The sequence below is a fragment of the Pongo pygmaeus genome, chromosome 17 (assembly GCF_028885625.2).
Source record: "Pongo pygmaeus isolate AG05252 chromosome 17, NHGRI_mPonPyg2-v2.0_pri, whole genome shotgun sequence".
Classification (NCBI taxonomy): Eukaryota; Metazoa; Chordata; class Mammalia; order Primates; family Hominidae; genus Pongo; species Pongo pygmaeus.
This window is the reverse complement of record NC_072390.2, coordinates 35,774,842-35,798,839: the sequence shown is the minus strand read 5'-3', so window position 1 is coordinate 35,798,839 and position 23,998 is coordinate 35,774,842. Positions and strand designations below refer to the sequence as shown.

General features: G+C 39.5%; 1 protein-coding gene across 6 annotated transcripts in view; it reads right to left on the bottom strand.

The window, feature by feature from the left end:
* GREB1L (GREB1 like retinoic acid receptor coactivator) overlaps positions 1-23,998 on the bottom strand; it is a 287,870-nt gene that overhangs the window by 97,482 nt on the left and 166,390 nt on the right. For all 6 annotated transcript variants that reach the window (XM_063653474.1, XM_063653473.1, XM_054460340.2 and 3 more), the window contains one exon: positions 23,367-23,489. In XM_063653474.1, coding sequence (XP_063509544.1) covers positions 23,367-23,489 — 123 coding nt within the window. The remainder of the gene's footprint in view (positions 1-23,366; positions 23,490-23,998) is intronic.

The following is a 23,998-nucleotide window of genomic DNA, read 5'->3' as shown; positions in this document are numbered from 1 at the left end:
TGCTCTTGAACTCCTGAGCTCAAGAGATCAGCCTGCCTCGGCCTCCCAAAGTGCAGGGATTACAGGTATGAGCCACCACATCTGGACACAAAACACTGTTGAAATAAACTAAAGAAGACCTAAACAAATGTAAAGACATCCATCTTCATAGATCAGAAAGGTTAATATTAAGATGGCAATACTATTCAAACTATTGTAAAGATTCAGAGTAAGCCCCATCAAAATTCCAGCTGGCTTCTTCACAGAAATTGACAAGCTAATCCTAAAATTCAAATAAAAATGCAAGGGACCCAGAATAGCCAAAATCATCTTTTTTTTTTTTTTTTTTTTTTTTGAGACGGAGTCTCGCTCTGTTGCCCAGGCTGGAGTGCAGTGGCACGATCTTGGCTCACTGCAAACTCTGCCTCCCGGGTTCACACCATTCTCCTGCCTCAGCCTCCCGAGTAGCTGGGACTACAGGTGCCTGCTACCATGCCTGGCTAATTTTTTTGTATTTTTAGTAGAGACGGGGTTTCACCATGTTAGCCAGGATGGTCTTGATCTCCTGACCTCGTGATCCGCCCGCCTCGGCCTCCCAGCATGCTGGGATTACAGGCGTGAGCCACTGCACCCAGACGGCCAAAACAATCTTGAAAAAGAAAAGCAAAGCTGGAGGACTTACACATCCCCATTTCAGAACTTCATACAAAGCTACCATAATTATGCAGTGTGGTGTTGGCATAAGGACAGACATACAGATCAAGGAAATAACATTGAGAGTCCAGAGATAAACTCTTACATTTTATGGGCAAATGAAATTTGACAACAGTGCCAAGAAAATTCAAGGGGTTAAAAAATTTAGTCATCATAACAAATGGTTTTGTGACAACTGGATATCCACAGGCAAAAGAACGAAGCTGAACCTCTTCCTCATATCACATACAAGAATTAACCTAACGCCGGGTGCGGTGGCTCACGCCTGTAATCCTAGCACTTTGGGAGGCTGAGGCGGGCGGATCACGAGGTCAGGAGTGCGAGACCAGCCTGGTCAACATGGTGAAACCCCGTCTGTACCAAAAATACAACAAATTAGCCAGGCATGGTGGCGGGCGCCTGTAGTCCCAGCTACACAGGAGGCTGAGACAGAAGAATCGCTTGAACCTGGGATGCAGAGGTTGCAGTGAGCCAAGATCGAGCCACTGCACTCCAATCTGGGTGACAGAGGTAAACTTCGTCTCAAAAAAAAAAAAAAAAAAAAAAAAAAGAATTAACCTAAAATAGATTATGCATCTAAATGTAATAGCTAATAGCTAATAGCTATAACACTCTTAGAAGAAAACACAGGAGTAATTTTCATGACCATGGATTAGGCAATGGTTTCTTAGCTGTAACACCAAAAACACAAACAAAAGAAAATATAGATGAATTAGTCTTCATCAAGATAAATAAACTTCATGTTTCAAAGGACACCATCAAGAAAGTAAAAGACAACCCACAGAATGGAAGAAAATCTTTGAAAATCACGTATATGATATAGGACTTGTATTCCAAATATATTTTAAAAACTCTTGTAAATCAATAAAGAGTCAACCCAACTAAAAAATTGAAAATTGATTTGTATAGATACTTCTTCAAGGAAAATATACAAATGGCCAATAAGCAGATTACAAGATGCTCAACAGCATTAGCCATTGGAGAAATGCAAATCAAAACCACAATGAGCTACTACATCATACCCACAAGGGTGGCTATAATAAAAAAAGACATTAACAAGTGTTGGTAAGGATATGGAGAAATTTGAATCCTCACACACTGCTGGTAGAAATGTAAAATGGTGCTGCCGCTTTGGAAAACAGTTCTCAAATGATTATACATAGAGTTATCATATGACCCAGCAATTCCACTCCTAGGTTTGAAATGTGAGAGAAGGCAAAACACACATCCAGCCAAAAACCTGTGCACAAATGTTCATAGCAGGATTGTTCATAATAACTCCAAAATGGAAATAACCCAAATGCCCATCAACTGATGAATGATGTTTATCCACAGATTGTATATTGTATGGATAAACACAGGTTTATGCTTCAAAGGACGCCATTAAGAAAGTGAAAGACAACCCACAGAATGGGAGAAAAATCTTTGAAAATCATGTATCTCATAAAGAACTTGTATCTCAAATATAAATATTTAAAAAACCTCTTATAAATCAATAATAGACAACCTGACTGAAAAACTGAAAATTGATTTGTATTAACTTACCTACTGAAAACTGAAAATTTATTTGTATCATATGTTTATCCATACAGTAGAATATTATTCAGCAGTAAAAAGGAATCAAGTACTGATACATACTACGATATGGATGAACCTTGAAAACATTATGCCAAATGAAAGAAGCTACTCACAAAAGGCCATGTGTAACAATTATATGAAATGCCCAGAACAGAAAAATACATAGAAATAGAAAACAGATTTGTGGTTGCCAGGGGCTGAGGAGAGGGATGAAACAGGGAATGACTATTAACGGATATGGGATTTTTCCTTGGAGTGATGAAAATGTTCTGAAATTTATTGTGGTGACGACTGCATAATTCTGTGAATATAATACTTAAAAACACTGAATTGTACACTTTTTGTTTTTTATTGAATTATATGCTTTTAATGGATGAATTGCATGATATATTAATTATATTTTAATAAAGCTGCCACTTTATTTTATTTTGAGACAGAGTCTCACTCTGTCACCCAGGCTGGAGTGCAGTGGCACAATCTTGGCTCACTGTAACCTCTGCCTCCTGGGTTCCAGTGATTCTCATGTCTCAGCCTCCCAAGTAGCTGGGATTACAGGCATGCACCATCCATGCCCAGCTAATTTTTGTATTTTTAGTAGAGACGGGGTTTCGTCATGTGGGCCAGGCTGGTCTGAAACTCCTGGCCTCAAGTGATTCGCCTGCCTCAGCTTCCCAAAGTGCTGGGATTACAGGCATGAGCCACTGCACCTGGCCAAAGTTGTTACTTTAAAAATACTATGTATAAACAAAATTATAAACCAGGGAAAATTTTGTGACTAATATCACAAATAATTATACTATGCATTACTGTCAACAGAGGCCAGTAAGAGAAAAAGATTGTAGTAAGCAGATGCTTTGTTGCCCTACATCACATCCCTTTGGTCTACCTTTGATTTCAGTAGAGGCTCTAGTGGACAGTTATGCATGAGCTCAGACTCCTGGGGATAGCATCCTACCTCAAGCTCACAACTAGCTTCTTTTAGTTATTTGTCTCAGGGCCTTCTCCAAGGCCACAAAGCTCTCTCAGCCCTGTGTATAGTCCAGAAGTGCAAGAAAGTATAATGCTTGTAGGGCAATCCTAAATTAATAACGGATGTAAGAATAAATGTCCCAGCCTCCCGAGCCTCCCATTCTTTTTTCTTTGAGATGGAGTCTCACTCTGTTACCCAGGCTGGAGTGCAGTGGTGTGATCATGGCTCACTGCAGCCTCAACCTCCTTGGCTCAAGCAATCCTACCTCAGCCTCCCATGTAGGTAGGACCAAAAGCGTGGGCTACCACACCTAGCTAATTTATTTGTATGCAGACAGGAGGTCTCCCTATGTTGCCCAGGCTGGTCTTGAACTTCTGGGCTCAAGTGATCCTCCTGCCTTGGCCTCCCAAACTGCCGGGATTACAGGCATGAGTGATTGCACCCGGCCTGAGCCTCCCATTCTTCAGAAGGATAATTCTTTGAGGAATTCTGCATGCTTCTTAGAGTATCTAGTGGACTCAAGCCTTTCTGCTTTACAGGAATTATGTACGAAAATCACTCTTATGTTGGCTTACTCCTGCTTCCAAGGATTATTTCTCAGATAAACAACCTGCACTCAAGTCCTTCCCTTAAGCTCTGATTCTAGCAGAACCCAAACTATGATAACCAGCAACTCAATAACTACAGGGTAAAGGTTATGAACTTAGAGTTTATAGAAAAAAATGCAAACAGCTTTTAAACAAATGCAACAATGCTTAATGTAAATAAGGGAGATGCAAATTTAAAAAACACAGATTTTAGGCCAGGCGTGGTGGCTCATCCTGTAATCCCAGTACTTTAGGAGGCCCAAGCAGGTGGATCAGCTGAGGTCAGGAGTTCGAGACGAGCCCGGCCAACATGGTGAAACCCCGTCTCTACTAAAAATACAAAAATTAGCTGGGCATGGTGGCACTTGCCTGTAATCCCAGCTACTTGGGAGGCTGAGGCAGAATTGCTTGAACCCAGGAGGTGGAGGTTGCAGTGAGCCGAGATCACGCCACTATAATCCAGCTTAGGCAACAGAGCAAGACTCTGTCTAAAAAAAACACAGATTTTATTTTTCACCCATCAGATTCACAAAAATCCAAAAGTTCAATAAATAAACTCAATTAGTGAGCCTCTGTGGAAATATTGGTACAACCTGTTAGGAGAGTAATTTGACAGCATGTATAGATATTACAAATGAGTATATGTTTGATCCAGCAATCCTGGACATTTATACCGATGTGAGAAATGATATATATTGAGGTTATTCATTGCTGCATTGTTTCAAAACAATATAAATGCCTATCAAGAGGGAGCAGGTTAAATAAATTATGGCATATCCAGATAGTATGTGGCAGTAAAAAATTAATGAGGAAGTTCTCTATTGATTTGGAAAGATCTTTAAGACATAGCAATATGAAAAAGTGAGGTGCAGAATCGTGCACACAAAATTTTGCCTTTGGAGTAAGAAAGTTGTAAAAATAAGAATTTGTATCTGTGCTTGCTTGAATAGATATAAAGAAAATCTAGAAAAATACATAAGAAAAATAATTACAGTGGCTACCTGTTTGGGAGGAGGCTGTAGAAATAAGGTGAGATGAAAGAGAAACTTTTTACTGCATATATATGAATATATTATATATGTATGTATATACACACGCACATAGGTATTTTTGAAATATGTAAATGTTTCAGAACAGTTTTGATTATTTGGGAGTAGCCCCCAAATATCCAAAATGTGATCCCCTGTCACCTTGCTCAGACACAAGTTTGAACCACGGGGCTCTGAAGCTACTGTGCAGAACCTGGTGCTTAGTGAGTAAGTAGCTGATTGCTCAGCATCTACATCTCACCAAGGCCTCATTCTCTCTACTAATGATTTCATATCCATTTAAAGAAGGAACTTGTAAGCACTGGAGGATTCACAAACTTGGAAAGTTCCTTAAGCAAGTCACAGATCTGCTCTCTACATTGTGGTAGTTTGTAACTTCTTGTTTCTCCCACTAGGTCATACAGCTCCTTGAGGGCATTCCCAGCTCCTGGTACAATGACTGTCACATTGTGGCTAAAGAAATAAAATGGGAAAAAATACCAAAATAATCTCCTTATCCTCTTTATACAATAGTTCAATTACTTTCTGTTAGCCCAAAATCACTGGGGGAAAAAATCTTCCAAAACATAGGGAGCCAATTACGTAGCCAGTAGAGAGTTTGAATCTTGATTTTGTCATTCACTAGCTCTTATTTCACCAATTACTAACCCTCCTTACAGTCTGTTTCATGATCTGCAAAATGGCACTACAACCTCACAGTAGCAATGAATATGTTTAGCACAGAACCTAGAACACAGTAGACATTCAGTAAATGCTTTGCTAAATCTTGTTAAAGGTTTTCCAGATGACCAAGAGCTTAAGTCTTTATGAGCTCTCTTTTTGCCTTTGATGCCTGTACAAAATGTAGACTATAATTTGCTTCTTTCCTGGGTTAACGACAATGGACCTCTTTTCACATTCACATGCAATTAATGTCCTTCTAATGTAGACACCATATTCCTATTATTGCACTCTGAGCCTGCATTAGTTATGTCAGCCATGTTTTATTTTTGATTCAGTTGAATTAGCATTTAATTAAAATATAACATATTTCCCCTCTAAAACTCATGTTAAATCAGGTATCTTCCTAATCCATTCTTATGCTGTTGATTTTAAAAACAGCTTTATTGAGGGATAATAGACAATAAAGTGCACATAAAGTACACAATTTGGTAAGTTTGACATATGTACATACACATGAAATCATCACAATCAAAATAACGAACATATTTATCATCCCCACGTTTCCTTGCACCTCTTTGTAATTCCTCCCACCTATGCTTCCCTTGCTCCCATCCCCAAGCAATTGCTGATCTGTTTTCTGCTACTGTAGATTACTTTGCATTTTCTAGAGTTTCTATGCATAGAATTGTATAGTATCACTTTTTTTTTCTTTTTGGTCTGGCTTTTTTCACTCACTAGATTTATATTGAGATTCATCCACATTGTCATGGGTATCAATAATTCATTACTGTCTGGATATATCAATTTATTTATCCATTCACCTGTTACAGACTTTTGGGTTGTTTCCAGTTTGGGGCTATTACAAAGAAAGCTGCTATCAACAATTGTATACAAGTGTTTGTATGGATTTTATTTTCTTTCCCCTTTGGTAAACACCTAGGAATAAAATGGCTAGACCATATGGCTGGTATATATTTAACTTTTTAAGCAACTGTCAAACTGTTCCAAAGGTGACTTTATAATTTTATGTTCTCAGCACTGCATTAGAGTTCTATCACCTCTACATCCTCACCATTGCTTGATGTGGTCTTTTATTTTAGCTATACTAATAGGTGTATACTGGTATCTCATTGTTATTTAAATTTGCATTTCCCTATGATTAATGATGTTGAGTATCTTTTCACGATGCTTAATTGCCATCCATATAACTTTTCTCATTTTAAAAACTGGCTTATTTTCTTATTTTTCAATTTTTATAGGTCTTTAGTTCAGAAACAATCCTTTTATATGCTTTGCAAAGATTTTTCTCCTATCCTGTGGCTTTTCTTTTTTTTTTTCGAGATGGAGTCTCACATTATCGCTCGGGCTGGAGTGCAATGGCATCATCTCGGCTCATTGCAACCTCCGCCTCCCAGGTTCAAGTGATTCTCCTGCCTCAGCCTCCCGAGTAGCGGGGATTACAGGCACCCGCCACCATGCCTGGCTAATTTTTTGTATTTTTAGTAGAGATGGGGTTTCACTATGTTGGCCAGGCTGGTGTCAAACTCCTGACCTCATGATCTGCCTGCCTCGGCCTCTCAACATGCTGGGATTACAGGCGTGAGCCACCGCACCCGTCTGTGGCTTGTCTTTTCATTCCCTTAACAGTGTCTTTGAAGGAGAAGTTCTTAATTTAATGAAGTCTAATTTATCGATTTGTTCTTTTCTAGATTATACTTTTGGTGTTATATCCAAAAAACCATTACCTAACCCAGGTCACAAATATTTTCCCCATGTTTTCTTCTATAAGTTGCATAGTTTTTGGTTTAACATTTACATCTATGACCTATCTGAGTTAATTTTTGTATGTGGTATGAGACATAGATCAAAGTTCATGTTTTTGCATATGGATATTCAACTGTTCCAGTACCATTTGCTGAAAAGGCTATCCTTTCTTCATTGCATTGTCTTTGTGCCTTTGTTAAAAAGTCAGTTGTGGCTGGGCACAGTGGCTCATGCCTGTAATCCCAGCACTCTGCGAAGCCAAGGCAGGTGGATCACTTGAGGTCAGGAGTTCGAGACAGCCTGGTCAACATGGTGAAACCCTGTTTCTACAAAAAATACAAAAATTAGCTGCATGTGGTGGCATGCGCCTGTAGTCCCATCTACTTGGGTAGCTGAGGCTGGAGAATCCCTTGAAGGGAGGCGGAGGTTGCAGTGAGCCAAGATCACACCATAGCACTCCAGCCTGGGTGACAGAGTGAGACTCTGTCTCAAAAAAATAAAAATAAAAAGTCAGTTGTCCCTGTATGTGTGGGTTTATTTCTAGGCTTTCTAAAAATACAATTGACATTTGTATATTGCTCTTGTATCCTGTAATGTTTAAGCTCACTTATTGGTTCTAGTAGCTTTTTAAAAGATTTTATTGGGTCTTCTACATAGACAATCACGTGGTCTATCAATAAAGACAATTTTAGTTATGTTTGCTTAGTGACAGAAATATGCTCTAAGAAATGTGTCATTAGGCAATTTTGTCCTTCTGTGAACTCTAGAATATACTTACATAAAGCTAGACAGTATAGCCCACTATACACATAGGCTATACAGTGTGGCCTACTGCTCCAAGGCTACAGCAAAACTATACGGCATGAATAGTTTTGAATAATTACAACATGAATAACTACTATATGAATGCTATAGGCAATTGTAACAAAATGGTATTTGTGTATCTAAACATATCTAAATATAGAAATGGTATAGTAAAAATACAGCATTATAATCTTATGGGACCACCTTTTACATGAGGTCCATCACTGACCAAACATCATTATGTGGTACATGACTGTACTTCCTTTTTTAAAAAAATAGTCAATAAATACATGCTTATTGATTAAACTGAATTATGAAAAACAAAACCAGGCCAGGCACAGTGGTGCACGCTGGTAATCCCAGCACTTTGGGAGGCTGAGGCGGGTGGATAACTTGAGGCCAGGAGCTCGAAACCAGCCTGGCCAACATGGTGAAACCCCATCTCCAATAAAAATACAAAAAAATTGGCTGGGCGTGGTGGCAGGCACCTGTAATCCCTGCTACTTGGAGGCTGAGGCAGGAGAATCGCTTGAACCCAGGAGGTGGAGGTTGCAGTGAGCTGAGATTGCACCACTGCACTCCAGCCTGGGCAACAGAATGATACTCTGTCTCAAAAACAAAACAAAACAAAACAAAACAAAAATATTTTTTAAAAACCAATAAAAAATAAAAATACAACAATAAAAATACAAATTTAAAAACCCAATACAGTATAACAATTATTTATATAACATTTACATTGTATTCAGTATTAAAAGTAATGTACAGAAGATTTAAAGTACATGGGAGGATGTGTATAGGTGATATGCAGATATTATGCCATTTTATATAAGGGAATTGAGCTTCTGCAAATTTTGTATCAGCAGGGGTTCTGGAATTAAGCCCTTGTGGATACTGAGAAATGACTGTATATCCTCACTTGCCACTGTAAAACCTCAGGTGATGTTGCAAAATTTCATGTATAAGAACTTTACAATAATGAACTTTCATATTTCCCCTCCTGGCCTTTAGACTATTGTCATACAATTTACTTTTATATGTATTATAAACTCAAAATATATTATTATACTGGTGTAACAATCATCTTTTAAATAGATTTAAATTTAAAAATTAAATACATTTATCTATGCAGTTACTATTTTCAGTGGTTTTTTTCTTTTTTTTTTTTTTTTTTGAGATGGAGTCTCGCTCTGTTGCCCAGGCTGGAGTGCAGTGGCGCAATCTTGGCTCACTGCAAGCTCCGCCTCCCAGGTTCATGCCATCCTCCTGCCTCAGCCTCCCGAGTAGCTGGGACTATAGGTGCCCACCACCCCGCCCGGCTAATTTTTAAATATTTTTAGTAGAGACCATGTTAGCCAGGATGGTCTCGATCTCTTGACCTCATGATCCACCCGCCTCGGCCTCCCAAAGTGCTGGGATTACAGGCGTGAGCCACCGTGCCTGGCCTACTTTCAGGGGTTTTCAATGCCTTGTAAAGATTCGGATTTTCATCTGCTATCATGTCTATCTATCTGAATGACTTCCTTTAGCATTTCTTGTAGTATGAGTCTGCTGGTTGTGAACTATTCCATATTTCGTACGTCTTAAGTGTCTTTATTTCATTTTCATTTTTGAAAGATTTTTTTTTGTTTGTTTTTGAGATGGAGTCTTACTCTTTCACCCAGGCTGGAGTGCAGTGGCGCGATCTTGGCTAACTGCAACCTCTGTCTCCTGGGTTAAAGCGACTCTCGTGCCTCAGCTTCCCAAATACAGGCCCACATCACCATGCCTGGCAATTCTTTTTGCATTTTTAGTAGAAATGGGGTTTCACCATGTCGGCCAGGCTGGTCTCAAACTCCTGACCTCAAGTGATCCACCCACCTCAGCCTCCCAAAGTGCTAGGATTACAGGCATGAGCCACTGCACCTGGTCGAAAGATATTTTTGTTGGGTATAGAATTCTAGGTTAACTTTAAAAATATTGCTCTACTGTCTTCTCATTTATATTGTTTCCCATGAGAAATCTGATGTCAGGCTTCTTTTTGTTCCCCTGTACTAATTACATGCCTTTTCTCTCTGGCTGCTTTTAAGATTTTTCTGTTTACCATTGCTTTTGAGCAATTTTATTTATTTATATTTTTATTATTTATTTATTTGAGATGGAGTCTTGCTGTGTCTCCCAGGCTGGAGTACAGTGGCATGATCTCAGCTCACTGCAACTTCTGCCTCCCAGTGATTCTCCTGCCTCAGCCTCCCAAGTAGCTGGGATTACAGATGCCCACCACCACACCTGGCTAATTTTTGTATTTATTTGTAGAGACAGGATTTCACCATGTTGTCCAGGCTGGTCTTGAACTCCTGACCTCAAGTGATCTGCCCATCTCAGCCTCCCAAAGTGCTGGGAGTACAGGCATGAGCCACTGTGCCCAGCCTTGAGCAATTTATAATGATATGCTTTGGTGTAGTTTTCTTTTTTTTTTCTTTTTTTTTTTTTTGAGACGGAGTTTTGCTCTGTCAGCCACCCCACTGAGGCTGGAGTACAGTGGGGTAATCTTGGCTCACTGCAAGCTCTGCATCCCGGGTTCACGCCATTCTCCTGCCTCAGCTGGGACACTACAGGCGCTCGGACACTACAGGCTGGGACACTACAGGCGTCCACCACCACACCTGGCTAATTTTTTGTATATTTAGTAGGGACAGGGTTTCACCATGTTAGCCAGGATGGTCTCGACCTCCTGACCTCGTGATCCGCGGTGTAGTTTTATGTTTCTTATGCTTGGGGTTCACTGAATGTCTTGGATCTGTGGGTTTATAATCTTCATCAAGTTTGGGAACTTGTGGGGGATTATTTCTCCAAATATATATTTTGTCTCCCACACCTTCAGGCCCTCCAATTACTAGTATACTAGGCTGCTTGTAGTTGTTCCACAGCTCACTGATGTTCATTTCATTTTCTTTTGTTTCTGAGTTTAGCTGCAGATAGTTTCCATTACTGTGCTTTCATTATTCTTTTCTTTTTCAATGACTAATCTGTTGTTAATCCCATCCAGTGTGCTTTTCTTCTCAAACACTGAAGTTTAATTTGGGTCTTTTTCGTATCTGCCATGTCTACTTAACTTTCTGAAGATATGAAATATAGTTATAATAATTGTTTTGATGTCTTTCTCTGCTGACTCTAACGTGTCAGTTCTGCATTGGTTTTGATTGATTAATCTCCTTGGTATTGGTTGTATTTTCCTGCCTCTTTGCACCCTGGTAATCTTTCACTGGACATCAGGCATTGTCAATTTTATCTAGTTGGGTGCTGAGTGTTTTTATATTCCTATAAATATCCTTGAGCTTTGTTTTGTATACAGTTAAATTATTTGGAAACAATTTGATCTTTTGGGGTTTTGCTTTCATGATATTTTAGGCAGGACTGGAGCAGTGCTCAGTCTAGGGCTATGTATTATCTGTTACTGAGACAAGACCTTCCTAAGTACTCTATCTTATGCCTGATGTATTATGTGGTTTTCCTGTTTGGCTGGTGGCTGGTGGGAATAGCCACTTTTCTTGGCCCTGTGTGAATGCTGGGCAGTTTCCTCTAATCCTTTTGGATGGTTCTTTCTTTCTCTTTCTTTCCTTTTCTTTTCCTTCTCCTTCCTTCCCATTCTCCCTCCCCTCGCTCTCTTCCTTCCTTCCTTGTGTCCTTCCTTCCCTCTCTCCCTTCCTTCCTTTGGGACAGAGTTTCATTCGCTGCCCAGGCTGGAGCACAGTGGTTCAATCACAGCTCACTTCAGCCTCAAGTGTTCCTACTGCTTCAGACTCCAGAGTAGTCAGTGCTACAGGCACATGCCATCATGCCTAACTAATTTCTTTATTGTTTTGTAGAGGCATGGTCTCACCAGGTTGCCCAGGCTGGTCTCAAACTCCTGAGCTCAAGCAATCCTCTCACCTCAGCCTCCTAAAGTGCTGGGATTAGAGATGTGAGCCACCACACTTGGCTTGAATGGTACTTTTTAAAGATCAGCTTTGAGTAATTTCTTCACATGCAGGTACCAAGTAATACTATGTTGAACATTTGAGGGACCCTCTGCACATCTGTGAGTTTCTCTCTTCTTTGTGCAGCTCTCTTCCCTCTGGTACTTAGTCCTGTGAACTCTAGCTGCTCCGGTCTCCCCTCTCAGTTCCTTCTACTTGACTTAAGGAGTCTGCTGGGTTCTACCACTTTCCTCTCCCTATATCATGGTCTAGAAATTGCGAAGACAGCAATCTTGGGCAATCATAAGACTCAACTTTGTTTCCCATCTCTCAGGGATCACTATTCTTTGTTGCCTGATGTATAGTGTATTTAAAATTTTTTAATGTATTTTTGTCTGTATTTTGTTGTTGCAGTTGTTCCAGGGGGAGGGTAAATCCAGTCTCTTTTCTCCATTTGGGCCAGGAGCAAATGTTGAGCTGATCTGCTACTGATTCTATAACCATGGTGTTCTCCCTTTGTTTTCCTGTTCCTACTACCCCGATTCTGCTCTTGAAATCTGACATACGTGAGCATTTTACAGAACTCTAGGTAGAGCTCAATACCATCTTTGTACCCTCATCTCCTAGTACCCAGTAATTGCCAAATATAATTGTTCAGTAGTGAGCAGAGAGTTCAAAATCTAGTTATGTTATCTACCTGTATCTTGAACTTGCCTACATTAGGTATTGGCCTTTATTTCTACACATGCAGAGCTGACGAGAGATCAGTAAAAAGCAGACATTTTCTACTAACGTATACATTTGGATTAATTTTGAGAATTTTTATGTTTATGAAAATTATAACATAAAAGAAAATTCAGAAATAGAAACAAACATGCTAAAGTCTTACTTCTCCCACAAACCAGTTTTTTTTTCTTTTAGTACATGCCCTTCTATGTTTTATCCACATTATCTTTTTACATGATATGACAAAAAATCATTTCAATTTTACTTTTATTGCTTAACAGAATTATTTCCTAGGTGGCCGCAAAGTTCATAATGATCTTTTTTAGCATCTTTATCATGTGTGTATGCCACGATTTGCTCAATTGTTTCTACACTAAGGTTGCTTTTCCTTTTTAGTTAATATAAAGGGAACTTCAGTGAATATCTTGACTCTCCATTTTGGTTATTTTCTTGGTTAAGCCTGCTAAAGTGAGATTATTATAGCAAAAGGTACAAATATTTTAAATGTTCTTGTTACATATTGCCAAACTGCTTTCTTAAAAGGTCACACCACTGTTCACCTTTACCAGCCTGGCTGAGAGTGTCGTTTTACCAGCACTGCATTTTATCACTGAAATAAAATATTTTGGCTAGTGTAATAAGTGAAAATGACTTCACTGTTATTACTTATGGGTTTCTTCATTTCCACAAAGTGGGATATTCTTCCTCATGCTTACTAAGGGGTTGCATTTTCTCTTAGCAGGAATAGAAGTCTCACAAGCACATGCATGACCCTTAGCCTCCTCTGCTGTCTCAGAGGGGAGTAATCATTGTTTTCCTTCTCTCTCCCATCCATGAATTCATCAAATATTTATTGAGCCTCTTCAGCATGCCAGGTACTATGTTAGGCTCTGGGAATGCAGTAGGGGAATAAGACAAAGATACAACCCCTACCCTCAAGGAGTTTACCGTGTAAAGGAAAAGCCCGCGTGTTCTCAGTATCTGGCTAGAAGCGGGCAAATTTGCCAAAGGGTTCCCACCATATTTGGAAAAAAAGAGACTGTTTTAGAAAAGCATTAACTGAGTATTCATAAGAAACTAGATTTGGAAAATCATGCTGGAGGAACTTTTGATGCACCTAGAGAGGGAAGGGGGAAGTAAGTGCCCAAAGGAGGACACAAAGCGGAAGGAGACAGACATGGTCACATCTTAGGGACAGTTGAATGATACACTCCCATACAATCTGCTTCTTAAACAGCCATCACCAGGGACAGAGGAGGAGTCCTGGGGGAAATGGAAACAAAGTGATAGGCTGTGTGAGCAGGGTAGGCCTAGGTTGGGGGTGGCAGATCACAAAATATTCTGGACACACAGAGGGCAGCAGGCAGCATGAGAGCTCTAAACTCTTGGAAGGCAAAGGAAAGGAGGCCATGGTGGAGGATGGGAAGGAAAAGTGTTGGACACTTACAGAGTTCCATTTGGAGTTGTTCCTGCCCACTCCATTCTTAGACAGTAAAGTCAGCTATGAGAGATTACTATGACAGCAACAATCCCACTGTACAATCACCACAGTGCGAAACAGAAAAACTCAAAAGACACAAACATTATTATTACACCATAGCATCCCTGCCTATGATACTACTTGCTGTCAAAGTATGAGGACTACATACATTGGTACATGTATGTAGTTTGGTGGCGGGGGGGGGAGTAAATCCACCCTTTTATTCTCCTTGAGATGTATCATAATACAGAAGAGTGCACAAAACATTTATTTATAGCTTAAGGAATAACCACAGGCAAATATCTATGAAACCACCATCCAAGTCAAAGAAACAAAACAAAACAAAATACTGTCAGCAGCCGGTAGCCTCCTATGTGCTCTTCCCATTCCATCTCCCTCCTTCTGCCCAGAGGTGATCACTGTGTTTTGTATGCATTCCTCAAACAGTTTAGTTTTGCCCTTTCTTTAATGTAATAGAAATGAAATAATATTGGACGGAGTCTTTTGTGAATGACTTTTTTGTTCAGTATCATCCTTGTAAGATTCCTTTATAGTGCTAGGTGTAGGCATCTGTTTGTTTATTTTCATTGCCATATGCTATTTCATTTTATATATATAATTGTTGTTGTTTTGAGACAGGGTGTCACTCTGTTGCCCAGGCTGGAGTGCAGTGGTGAGATCACAGCTCACTTCGGCCTTGACCTCCCAGGCTCAAGAGATCCTCCTGCCTCAGCTCCCCAACTGGGACTACAGGCATGTGTCAACACGCGTTGCTAATTTTTAATCTTTTTTTGTATTTTTTGTAGAGACAAGATTTCACTATGTTCAAGACAAGGCTAGTCTTGAACTCCTGAGCTCAAGCAATCCACCAGCCTCAGCCTCCCAAAGTGCCAGGACTACAGGCATGAGCCACCTCATCTGACCCTAAATATGAATATCTCACAATTTACTTACCCATTGTATTTTTAACGAACACTTTAGTTGTTTCCTGTTTAAGGTGACTGTGAAGAACACTGCCATAAACAATCTTGTACATACTTCTTGGTACACATATACAAAAAGTTCCTTAGAATGGAGTAGCTGGATCAGAGGATATGCGCATTTTCTACTTTACTATGTATTGCAACCTACTTACAGAGATTTGGTATCAATTAACACTCCTACTAGCAGTATATATTAGTTCTTATTACTTGAAATCCTTGCCAACATCTGGCTGGGCACCGTAGCTCACGCCTGTAATCCCAGCACTTTGGGAGGCCGAAGCAGATGGATCATAAGGTCAGGAGATCAAGACCATCCTGGCTAACACGGTGAAACCCCGTCTCTACTAAAAATACAAAAAATTACCTGGCTGTGGTGGCGGGAGCCTGCAGTCCCAGCTACTCGGGAGGCTGAGGTAGGAGAATGGTGTGAACCCGGGAGGCGGAGCTTGCAGTGAGCCAAGATTGTGCCACTGCACTCCAGCCTGGGCGACAGAGCGAGACTTTGTCTCAAAAAAAAAAAAAAAGAAATCCTTAACATCAACTATTTGTCATTCTTAAATTCACTGCCAATTTGGGATCTGAATATAATATCTTGCATTTTTTATCTAATTTTCCTCATTACCAAAGTAGTTAATCATCTTTTCATGTATTTATTGTCCACTTGGATATTCTCTTTTGTGAAGCACCTGTTGAAGTTTCTGCTCACTGTTTCTATTGACATATTTATCTTATTAATTCATAAGTATTCTTTTTTTCGTTTTTGTTTTTGTTTTTCTTAAGATAGAGCCTAGCTCTGTTGCCCAGGCTGGAGTGCAGTGGCAAGATCATAGCTCACTGCAGCCTCAACCTCCTGGGCTCAAGTGATCCTCCTGCCTCAGCCTCCCAAAGAGTGAGGATTACAGGCATGAACCATGTGCCTGGCCCATCAGTATTCTTTGTATGTTCTTAATACTAGTTCTTTGTTAGTTTTATGTATTACACATATCATCTCCCAATTTGTGGCTTGTTTTTTTACTCTATGGTGACTCCTAATAGTTAGAAGTTATAATTTTAATGTAGTAAAATATCAGTCTTTTCCTTTATGATCAACACTTTGTCTTTTTTTTTCTGTCTCCCAGGCTGGAGTGGAGTGGCACAATCTTGGCTCACTGCAACCTCTGCCTTCTGGGTTCAAGCAATTCTCCTGCCTCAGCCTTCCCAGTAGCTGGGACTACAGACGCTTGCCACCATACCTGGCTAATTTTTATGATTTTGGAGAGACAGGGTTTTGCCATGTTGCCCAGGCTGGTCTTTAACTTTGGGGCTCAAGCGATCTACCCACCTCAGCCTCCCAAAGTGCTGGGATTACAGGCATGACCCACCGTGCTGGCCTTTATATATAATATTATAATGATATATTCACCTTTATACCAACAGTTATAAAACATAATTTGACATATTTTTCTACAGAGGAAGAGCCTACATAGGCAAAGATACCTAGGGCCCAAGAAAATCATAAAGTGGCCCTGCTTCATAGAGTCTTCCTAAAAGCCATACTATTAGTGACAGGGGCAGAGCTTAGGAGGCTCACCCCATGCTTCCCTACAAGCTAGGGGATAAAACATGTGTTCTTCTAATGGTGAATGAGCATATTATCTTCATTTAGAAAAACAGTATATACCAGTACTATTAATAAATTAATAAAGACTAAATTAATAATCCCCAAATGCTAATTTCTAGTTTAAATAAAAACAGAATTCAAATAACATTTATTTCCAGGCATTTGTCTGGTACTAGGTGGTACAGAGATAAACAAAAAGAACATAAAGCTTCTAGCGTATAAGAGAATATACATGGTTCGCAAATCATTATAACAGGGAACAGTGTCACATAAGCAGAAGTGTGGTAGCAAGGCTAAGTCATTCCTCACAAAGTCGCAAAACAGGCGTTGTTAATTTCAGTTTTTGCAAATGAGGAAAGGAAACCAAGGCACAGAAAAATTGATTGGCTTGTCCCAATTTTCAGCCAATATATGTCAGGTACAGTATCTTAATAGCAGGACTCTGACTCCCAGCCCTGTGCTGTTTACCATCTGCTTTGAAGAACTGCTCACCCCACCACAGATACTCAATAAATTAGATTGTATTAAACTGAAAGAGAAACAGTGCCACCCCAAAGGATTATGAATTTTCTCAGAGCAGCTTTTTAATCTATTTTTATAGCTTAATTGAGGTATACTTTATGTATAAAATTTGCCCATTTCATCTATACAATTCAATGATTTTTAGTAGCCTTACCAAGTTGTGTAACCATCACCATAAATCAGCATTAGAACATTTTCATCCCCTTAATAAGAATGCTCACACCCCATTTTCTGTTCATCTCCATTCCCACTCCCTGCTCCAGGCAAGCACTAATCTACTTCCTTCCTCTATAAATTTGCCTTGTCTGCACATTTCGTATACACAGAACCATACAATATGTGGTCTCTTTCATCTGGTTTCTTTCACTTAACATCATATATTTGAGATTCATCCATGATGTAGCTTGTGTCGACAGTTTGTTTCTTGTTATTGCTGGATGGTATTCCGTTATATGGATACATCACATTTTTGTCTAGCCATTCACAAGTTAATCACAAGTCAATCATTTAGGTTGTTGCTAGCTTTTTATTATAACGAATAATGATGCTATGAACATCTGCATGCAAGTTTTTATGAGAACATATGTTTTCTTTTTTTTTCTTTCTTTTTTTTTTTTTTTTTTTTTTTTTTTTTGAGACAGAGTCTTGCTCTGTGGCCCAGGCTGGAGTGTAGTGGCGCTATCTCGGCTCACTGCAAATTCCGCCCCCTGGGTTCACGCTATTCTCCTGCCTCAGCCTCCCGAGTAGCTGGGACTACAGGTGCCCACCACCACGCCCGACTAATTTTTTTGTATTTTTAGTAGAGACGAGGTTTCACCAGATTAGCCAGGATGGTCTTGATCTCCTGACCTTGTGATCTGCCCGCCTTGGCCTCCCAAAGTGCTGGGATTACAGGCTTGAGCCACCATGCCTGGCAAGAACATATGTTTTCATTTCTCTTGGGTAGATACCTGGGAGTGGAATTGCTGGGTTGCATGTTAGTTTTATGTTCAACTTTTTGAGAAATTGCCAAACTGTATTCCAAAATGGCTGCCACATTTTACCAACGCATTCCTACCAGTGGTGTATAATGGTTCCCACTTCTCCACACCCACAGACACTCGTTACTGTCTTTTTTATGACAGCCGTTCTAGAGGATGTGAAGTAGTATCTCATTACGTTTTTTTTTGTTGTTTTTTTTTTTTTGAGATGGAGTTTCTCTCTTTTTGCTCAGGCTGGAGTGCAATGGTGCAATCTCGGCTCACTGCAACCTCCACCTCCCGGGTTCAAGTGATTCTCCTGCCTCAGCCTCCTGAGTAGCTGGAATTACAGGCATGCACCACCACACCTGGCTAATTTTGTATTTTTATTAGAGACGGAGTTTCTCCATGTTGGTCAGGCTGGTCTCAAACTCCTGACCTCAGATGATCCACCTGCCTCAGCCTCCCAAAGTGCTGGGATTACAGGTGTGAGCCACCGCACCTGGCTCTCATTATGGTTTTGATTTGCATTTCCCTGACTAATGATATTGAGCATCTTTTCATGTGCTTATTAGCCATTTGTATGTATTATTTGAAGAAACGTCTATTCCAAATCCTTTGCCCATATTTCAGTTGGATTGTTATCTTATTAAGCTGTAAGGGCTTTTGTAAATTCTGGGTGTTAATACTTTATTAGATTTGTGTTTTGCTAATATTTTTACCACTCTGTTGTTTGTCTTTTCATTTATTAATGGTGTCTTTTTATTGACAGATAATAACTGTACATATTTATGGGGTACACATATTTTGATACATGCATACAATATACAATGATCAAATCAGGATAAGTAGGATATCCATCACCTCAAACATTTATCTTTTTTGTGTGTGTATTGGGAACATTCAAATCTTCTCTTCTAGCTATTTAAAAATATATATTATTGGTAACTATAGTCATGCTGCTCTGCTATCAAACACTAGAACTTATTTTTTCTATCTAACTTTATGTTTGTACACATTAGCCAACCTCTCTTCATCCCCATCTCCTCACCCTTTGCAGCCTCTGGTAACCATCATTCTACTCTCTGTCTCCATGAAATCAACTGTTTTTAGCTCCCATGTGTAAGTGAGAACATGTGATGTGTGTCGTTCTCTGCCTGGCTTATTTTATTTATCATAATGACCTCTGGTTCCATCCATGTTCCTGCAAATGACAGGATTTCCTTATTTTTTTTACAACTAAATAGAATTCCATTGTGTATATATACCATATTTTCTTTATCCTTAAAATTTTGAAGTGTAAAAGTTTTGAATTTTGATGAGGTCCATTTTATCAATTTTTCCAAAAACAAATCCTTATATTGAGAGTTAATTGACTTTTGAAGTTTAAAATATTTTAATTTTGATGAGGCCCATTTTATCCATTTTTCCAGAAACAAATCCTTATATTTAGAGTCATCTGACCAGTGCAATTCACTGATGAGAAAACGGTCTGCTCAACAAATGGTGCTGGTACAACTGGATATCCACACATGAAAAGACGAATTTAAACTCTCATTTCATACTATACAAAAATTAACTAAAAATGACTCATAGACTTAACTGCAAGAGTTAAAACAATAAAGCCTTTAGAAAAAAACTTGGAAATTTTCAAGATCCTGAGTTAGACAAATGTATTTTTCATCTATTCCTGAATTCTCGTCCCGATTAAACATCATATGTGTGTATGTCACACTTATAATGCAGATAGATAAAAATATAGCCCCCTTCAGTAAAAATGATAAAATATTTCACTGAGATTGGTGGCCAAAATTTGAATTAGCAGTTACATGAAAATGTTAAGAGAAAGCCACATGCAGTGGCTCATGCCTGTAATCCCAGCACTTTGGGAGGCCGAGGCTGGTGGATCACCTGAGGTCGGGAGTTCAAGACCAGACTGACCAACATGGAGAAACCCCATCTCTACTAAAAATACAAAAATTAGCCAGGTGTGGTGGCATGCGCCTGTAATCCCAGCTACTCGGGAGGCTAGGGCAGGAGAATCGCTTGAACTTGGGAGGCGGAGATTGCAGTGAGCTGAGATAGTGCCACTGCACTCCAGCCTGGGTGTCACAGTGAGACTCCATATCAAAAAAAAAAAAAAAAAAAAAAAAAAGGGAAGAAAACGTTAAGAGAAAATATGCAAGCAATAAGTGGTAACCAAGCCAGAATAGAATATATATAGCTTAGCAGGTAGAACTCAAGACAAAGGCATGCAAATAGTGCATTAAACTCTTCTTCAAATACTATACAATGTGTGTACCCATACTTGAGGCTAAAAACTGTTGATTACAGACAGTCACTGACTGCAGATAAGATTAGGGAGAAAATAATATCCTATAGAAAGGTGAATCTCAATCCATCAGTTAAGGAGGTGCTGCACATGCTAATATTTGCGATGGTATCATAATGCCAACATGAAATTTCTACAGTCCATTATGTTCAAGTGTCAGAAGAAAGAAATTATTGAAGAATCTATAAACATAATTCATTAATACAAAAATTTTAGATACAAAGCATCACTTATAAAGGCACTTACTTTTATTAAATTTTCTGGGTTGCATCTGAAATTGTTAATAACTAATTTTCATGGTCAAATTACCACTTACATCCTCACAAGCGACATAAAAGAATGTGAGCATTAAAACTTGGCCACTGTGTTCACGGTGAGTCAGTCAGTGCCTTCCCCTTGCTCCTGGCCTGTGTCTCATAATGGCAACTGGGGAAGCCTTTGCTAAAGCCTGAATCTTGATTTCCTCTTTCAAAGCAAAATTTGTTTACAAAGTATATTTTCTGGTAGAATTAAAATTGCATTACTTCTTATTAACATTTTAATATCTTGTCATTATTTTCAGGCACAACTGGTTATTTACATACCTACCTCTCCCTCTTAGGAAAGGTTACATGTTTTATTGTTCTTTTTCTTTTCTTTTTTTTTTTTTTTAGACACAGTCTGGCTCTGTTGCCCAGGCCAGAGTGCTGTGGTGGTATCTCAGCTCACTGCAACAGCACCCACCTAATTTTTGTACTTTTAGTAGAGACGGGGTTTCGCTGTGTTGCCCAGTCTGATCTCGAACTCCTGAGCCTCAAGGGATCCACATGCCTAGGCCTACCTACTAAAGTGCTGGGATTACAGGCATGAGCCACTGTGCCTGGCCCTGTTTTATTGTTCTTTAATCCCTTATATTAGTTTTTTTTTTCTTTTGAGACAGAGTCTCACTCCATCATCTAGGCTGGAGTGCAGTGGCACAATCTCGGCTCACTGCAACTTCCACCTCGTGGGTACAAGCAATTCTCGTGCCTCAGCCTCCCAAGTAGCTAGAATTACAGGTGCATGCCACCATGCCCAGCTAATTTTTGTGCATTTGATAGAGACAGGGTTTCGCCATGTTGGCCAGGCTGGTCTCGAACTCCTGATCTCAAGTGATCTGCCCACCCCAGCCTCCCAAAGTGCTGGGATTACAGGCGTGAACCACCGCGCCCAGCCATGAATGTTTTTTAAATCATTACAGACATCAGTCGAGTACTGAAACCCTGCCTTATAGCATCTGATAAGGTTCTTAAAACAAAATAAACACTTGATACGTTTTTGTTGTAATGAAGTAAATCTTAGCTTTTAATACTGTGGTTCTAAAAATTATATTTCACAGCATAACATATCACAGGATCAATCAAATTACATAAATGATATTCTAAGAAAGACATGCAGGTGTGTCATTAATGTAATGAAGGCTATACTTTCAATGGCCAGAGCCAAATGCTAACTTGTTTCTTTCTTGAATACCTAGTGACACCATGTTCTCTCATTTATTCTAAAGAGAAGTGGTCTATTCTCTTAGATCAGAGCCTCTATCTAAATCTCCCGCGCAATTTAAAAGCCAAACTTTTTACAATCCAGGAAGAGGTGGACTTAGCTGAGTACAGGCACATAGCAAGAAATGCCCCAAAGAAAGTTAGCCGTATTATCATTGCTGCTGCTGCTGCTAACATATTCGAATAATCACTTCTATCTTGAAAATAAGTAGAAACAATTGACCAGCTCAACAGAATTTCACATTAATTTGGAAGAGGTATGCTATGTAGCAAATGAAGACCACCTTCTTCTCAATTTGTGATTAACACTGGCAAAGTACATATGCTATGAAGTTTGTGTATCAGACGAGTAAAATGTACTCCACAAAAAACAAGTGAACTGAAAAAAATTCACAAAGTCTTTTAAAATACTTTCCTTCTTGCCTAAGATATAACCAAGGCTGGTTTTGAGTAATTTTCTCAAAGACTATCTGCAGTGATCTTTTCAAGCAAAGCCCTCCAGCCCTTTGGCCACCTGGAACCATGAAGTTCCACCTGGAATCTTATCTTGGCCTCAGGGCCTGGGCTGGTGCTCTATACTGGAGGAATTTTTAGAAGCCTTAGACTAGTAGCTTATCTGCTCAGTACGATCAGTCATTCTGCTGATCCTGCTCTGATAAAGTGACCTAGTTTCAGGCACTAAGATTTTATCTAGTTATTCATAACCAAGTCCCTCTCTTGTATCACTAGAAACTAGATCCTGGATTCATCCGTTGTGATCCACAACCCTAGCTTAGGACCTTGTTTTGTATCCCAGATGGTGCACTACTCCCTATGACATTCTGTGGGCTTAGTTAGAGCCCTACCCTGGAACTCCAGTCTTAGTGACTGTGTCTCCAATACTTGCCACTGGATGGCTATGATGCAGACTTCCCTCAGGTCTGGATTTCCACTTATTGCCTACTGTCAGTCTCCCCTAGAATGAGGTCCTAGGCTCCAGCTAAATTTCCTGCCAGCTGTCAGGACTGTGAGGACTTGGATTCTGGTCATCCACAGATTAACCCATCTCAAGGCTGAATTCTAACTCTAATAGTAACTCAAGTAATACCTTTATTTTGAAATATCTCTATTCAAACCAGCCAGCAGTAAGTATATATTTTTAAAAGCCTCATTAAATATACATGTGATGCTTGAAATGCCAAAAGAAAATATCCCATACCTGTCTGAGTGAATCCTGATTTGTATCCATTAGTTGTCCCATTTTCTGGGGTCACAGTTGACGACACTGAAGAGCTTGGTTTAATAGAGTGGCAAGAAGCAGAGGATTGTCGGCTTCTACATTCTGGAAAAGAGTAAAAATCACATTGTATGAAGTGACCAATGTTCTGTTAAAACAGTTGATGGGGACACAATCCATAAAATCTCTAAATTAAATCGCTGCTCCTTAAGCGGCAGCCACTTCTTTAATTAGAGATCCCCTTCCCCATCCTGACTCCAACAGAATGTTTCAACTAGTGAACACAATGCTTTTGTTTGGAAGACAAAGAAATGGTTTCAAAGAAATTGGACTTTTGTTCCCTACATACTAGTTCCCAGAGGAAAAATACTCGTAACTAATATAGTCATGCTAGTTTTATGGGTAAGACAGAGGTAAAGACATTAGTAATTTATGAAAACCTAATAGGCCTTTCAATACCAGTTAACATCCTACCTGGGATTGGTTTAAATGTAGAACAGTAACCTAGGGTCTGTCTAGGCTGCCTATATAACCTTCTCTTCTCAACCTTAATTTAGGTCCAAAAACAGAAGCAAAGAAAAATGTATAGGCAGTAGAGAAAAATTTTAAATGCT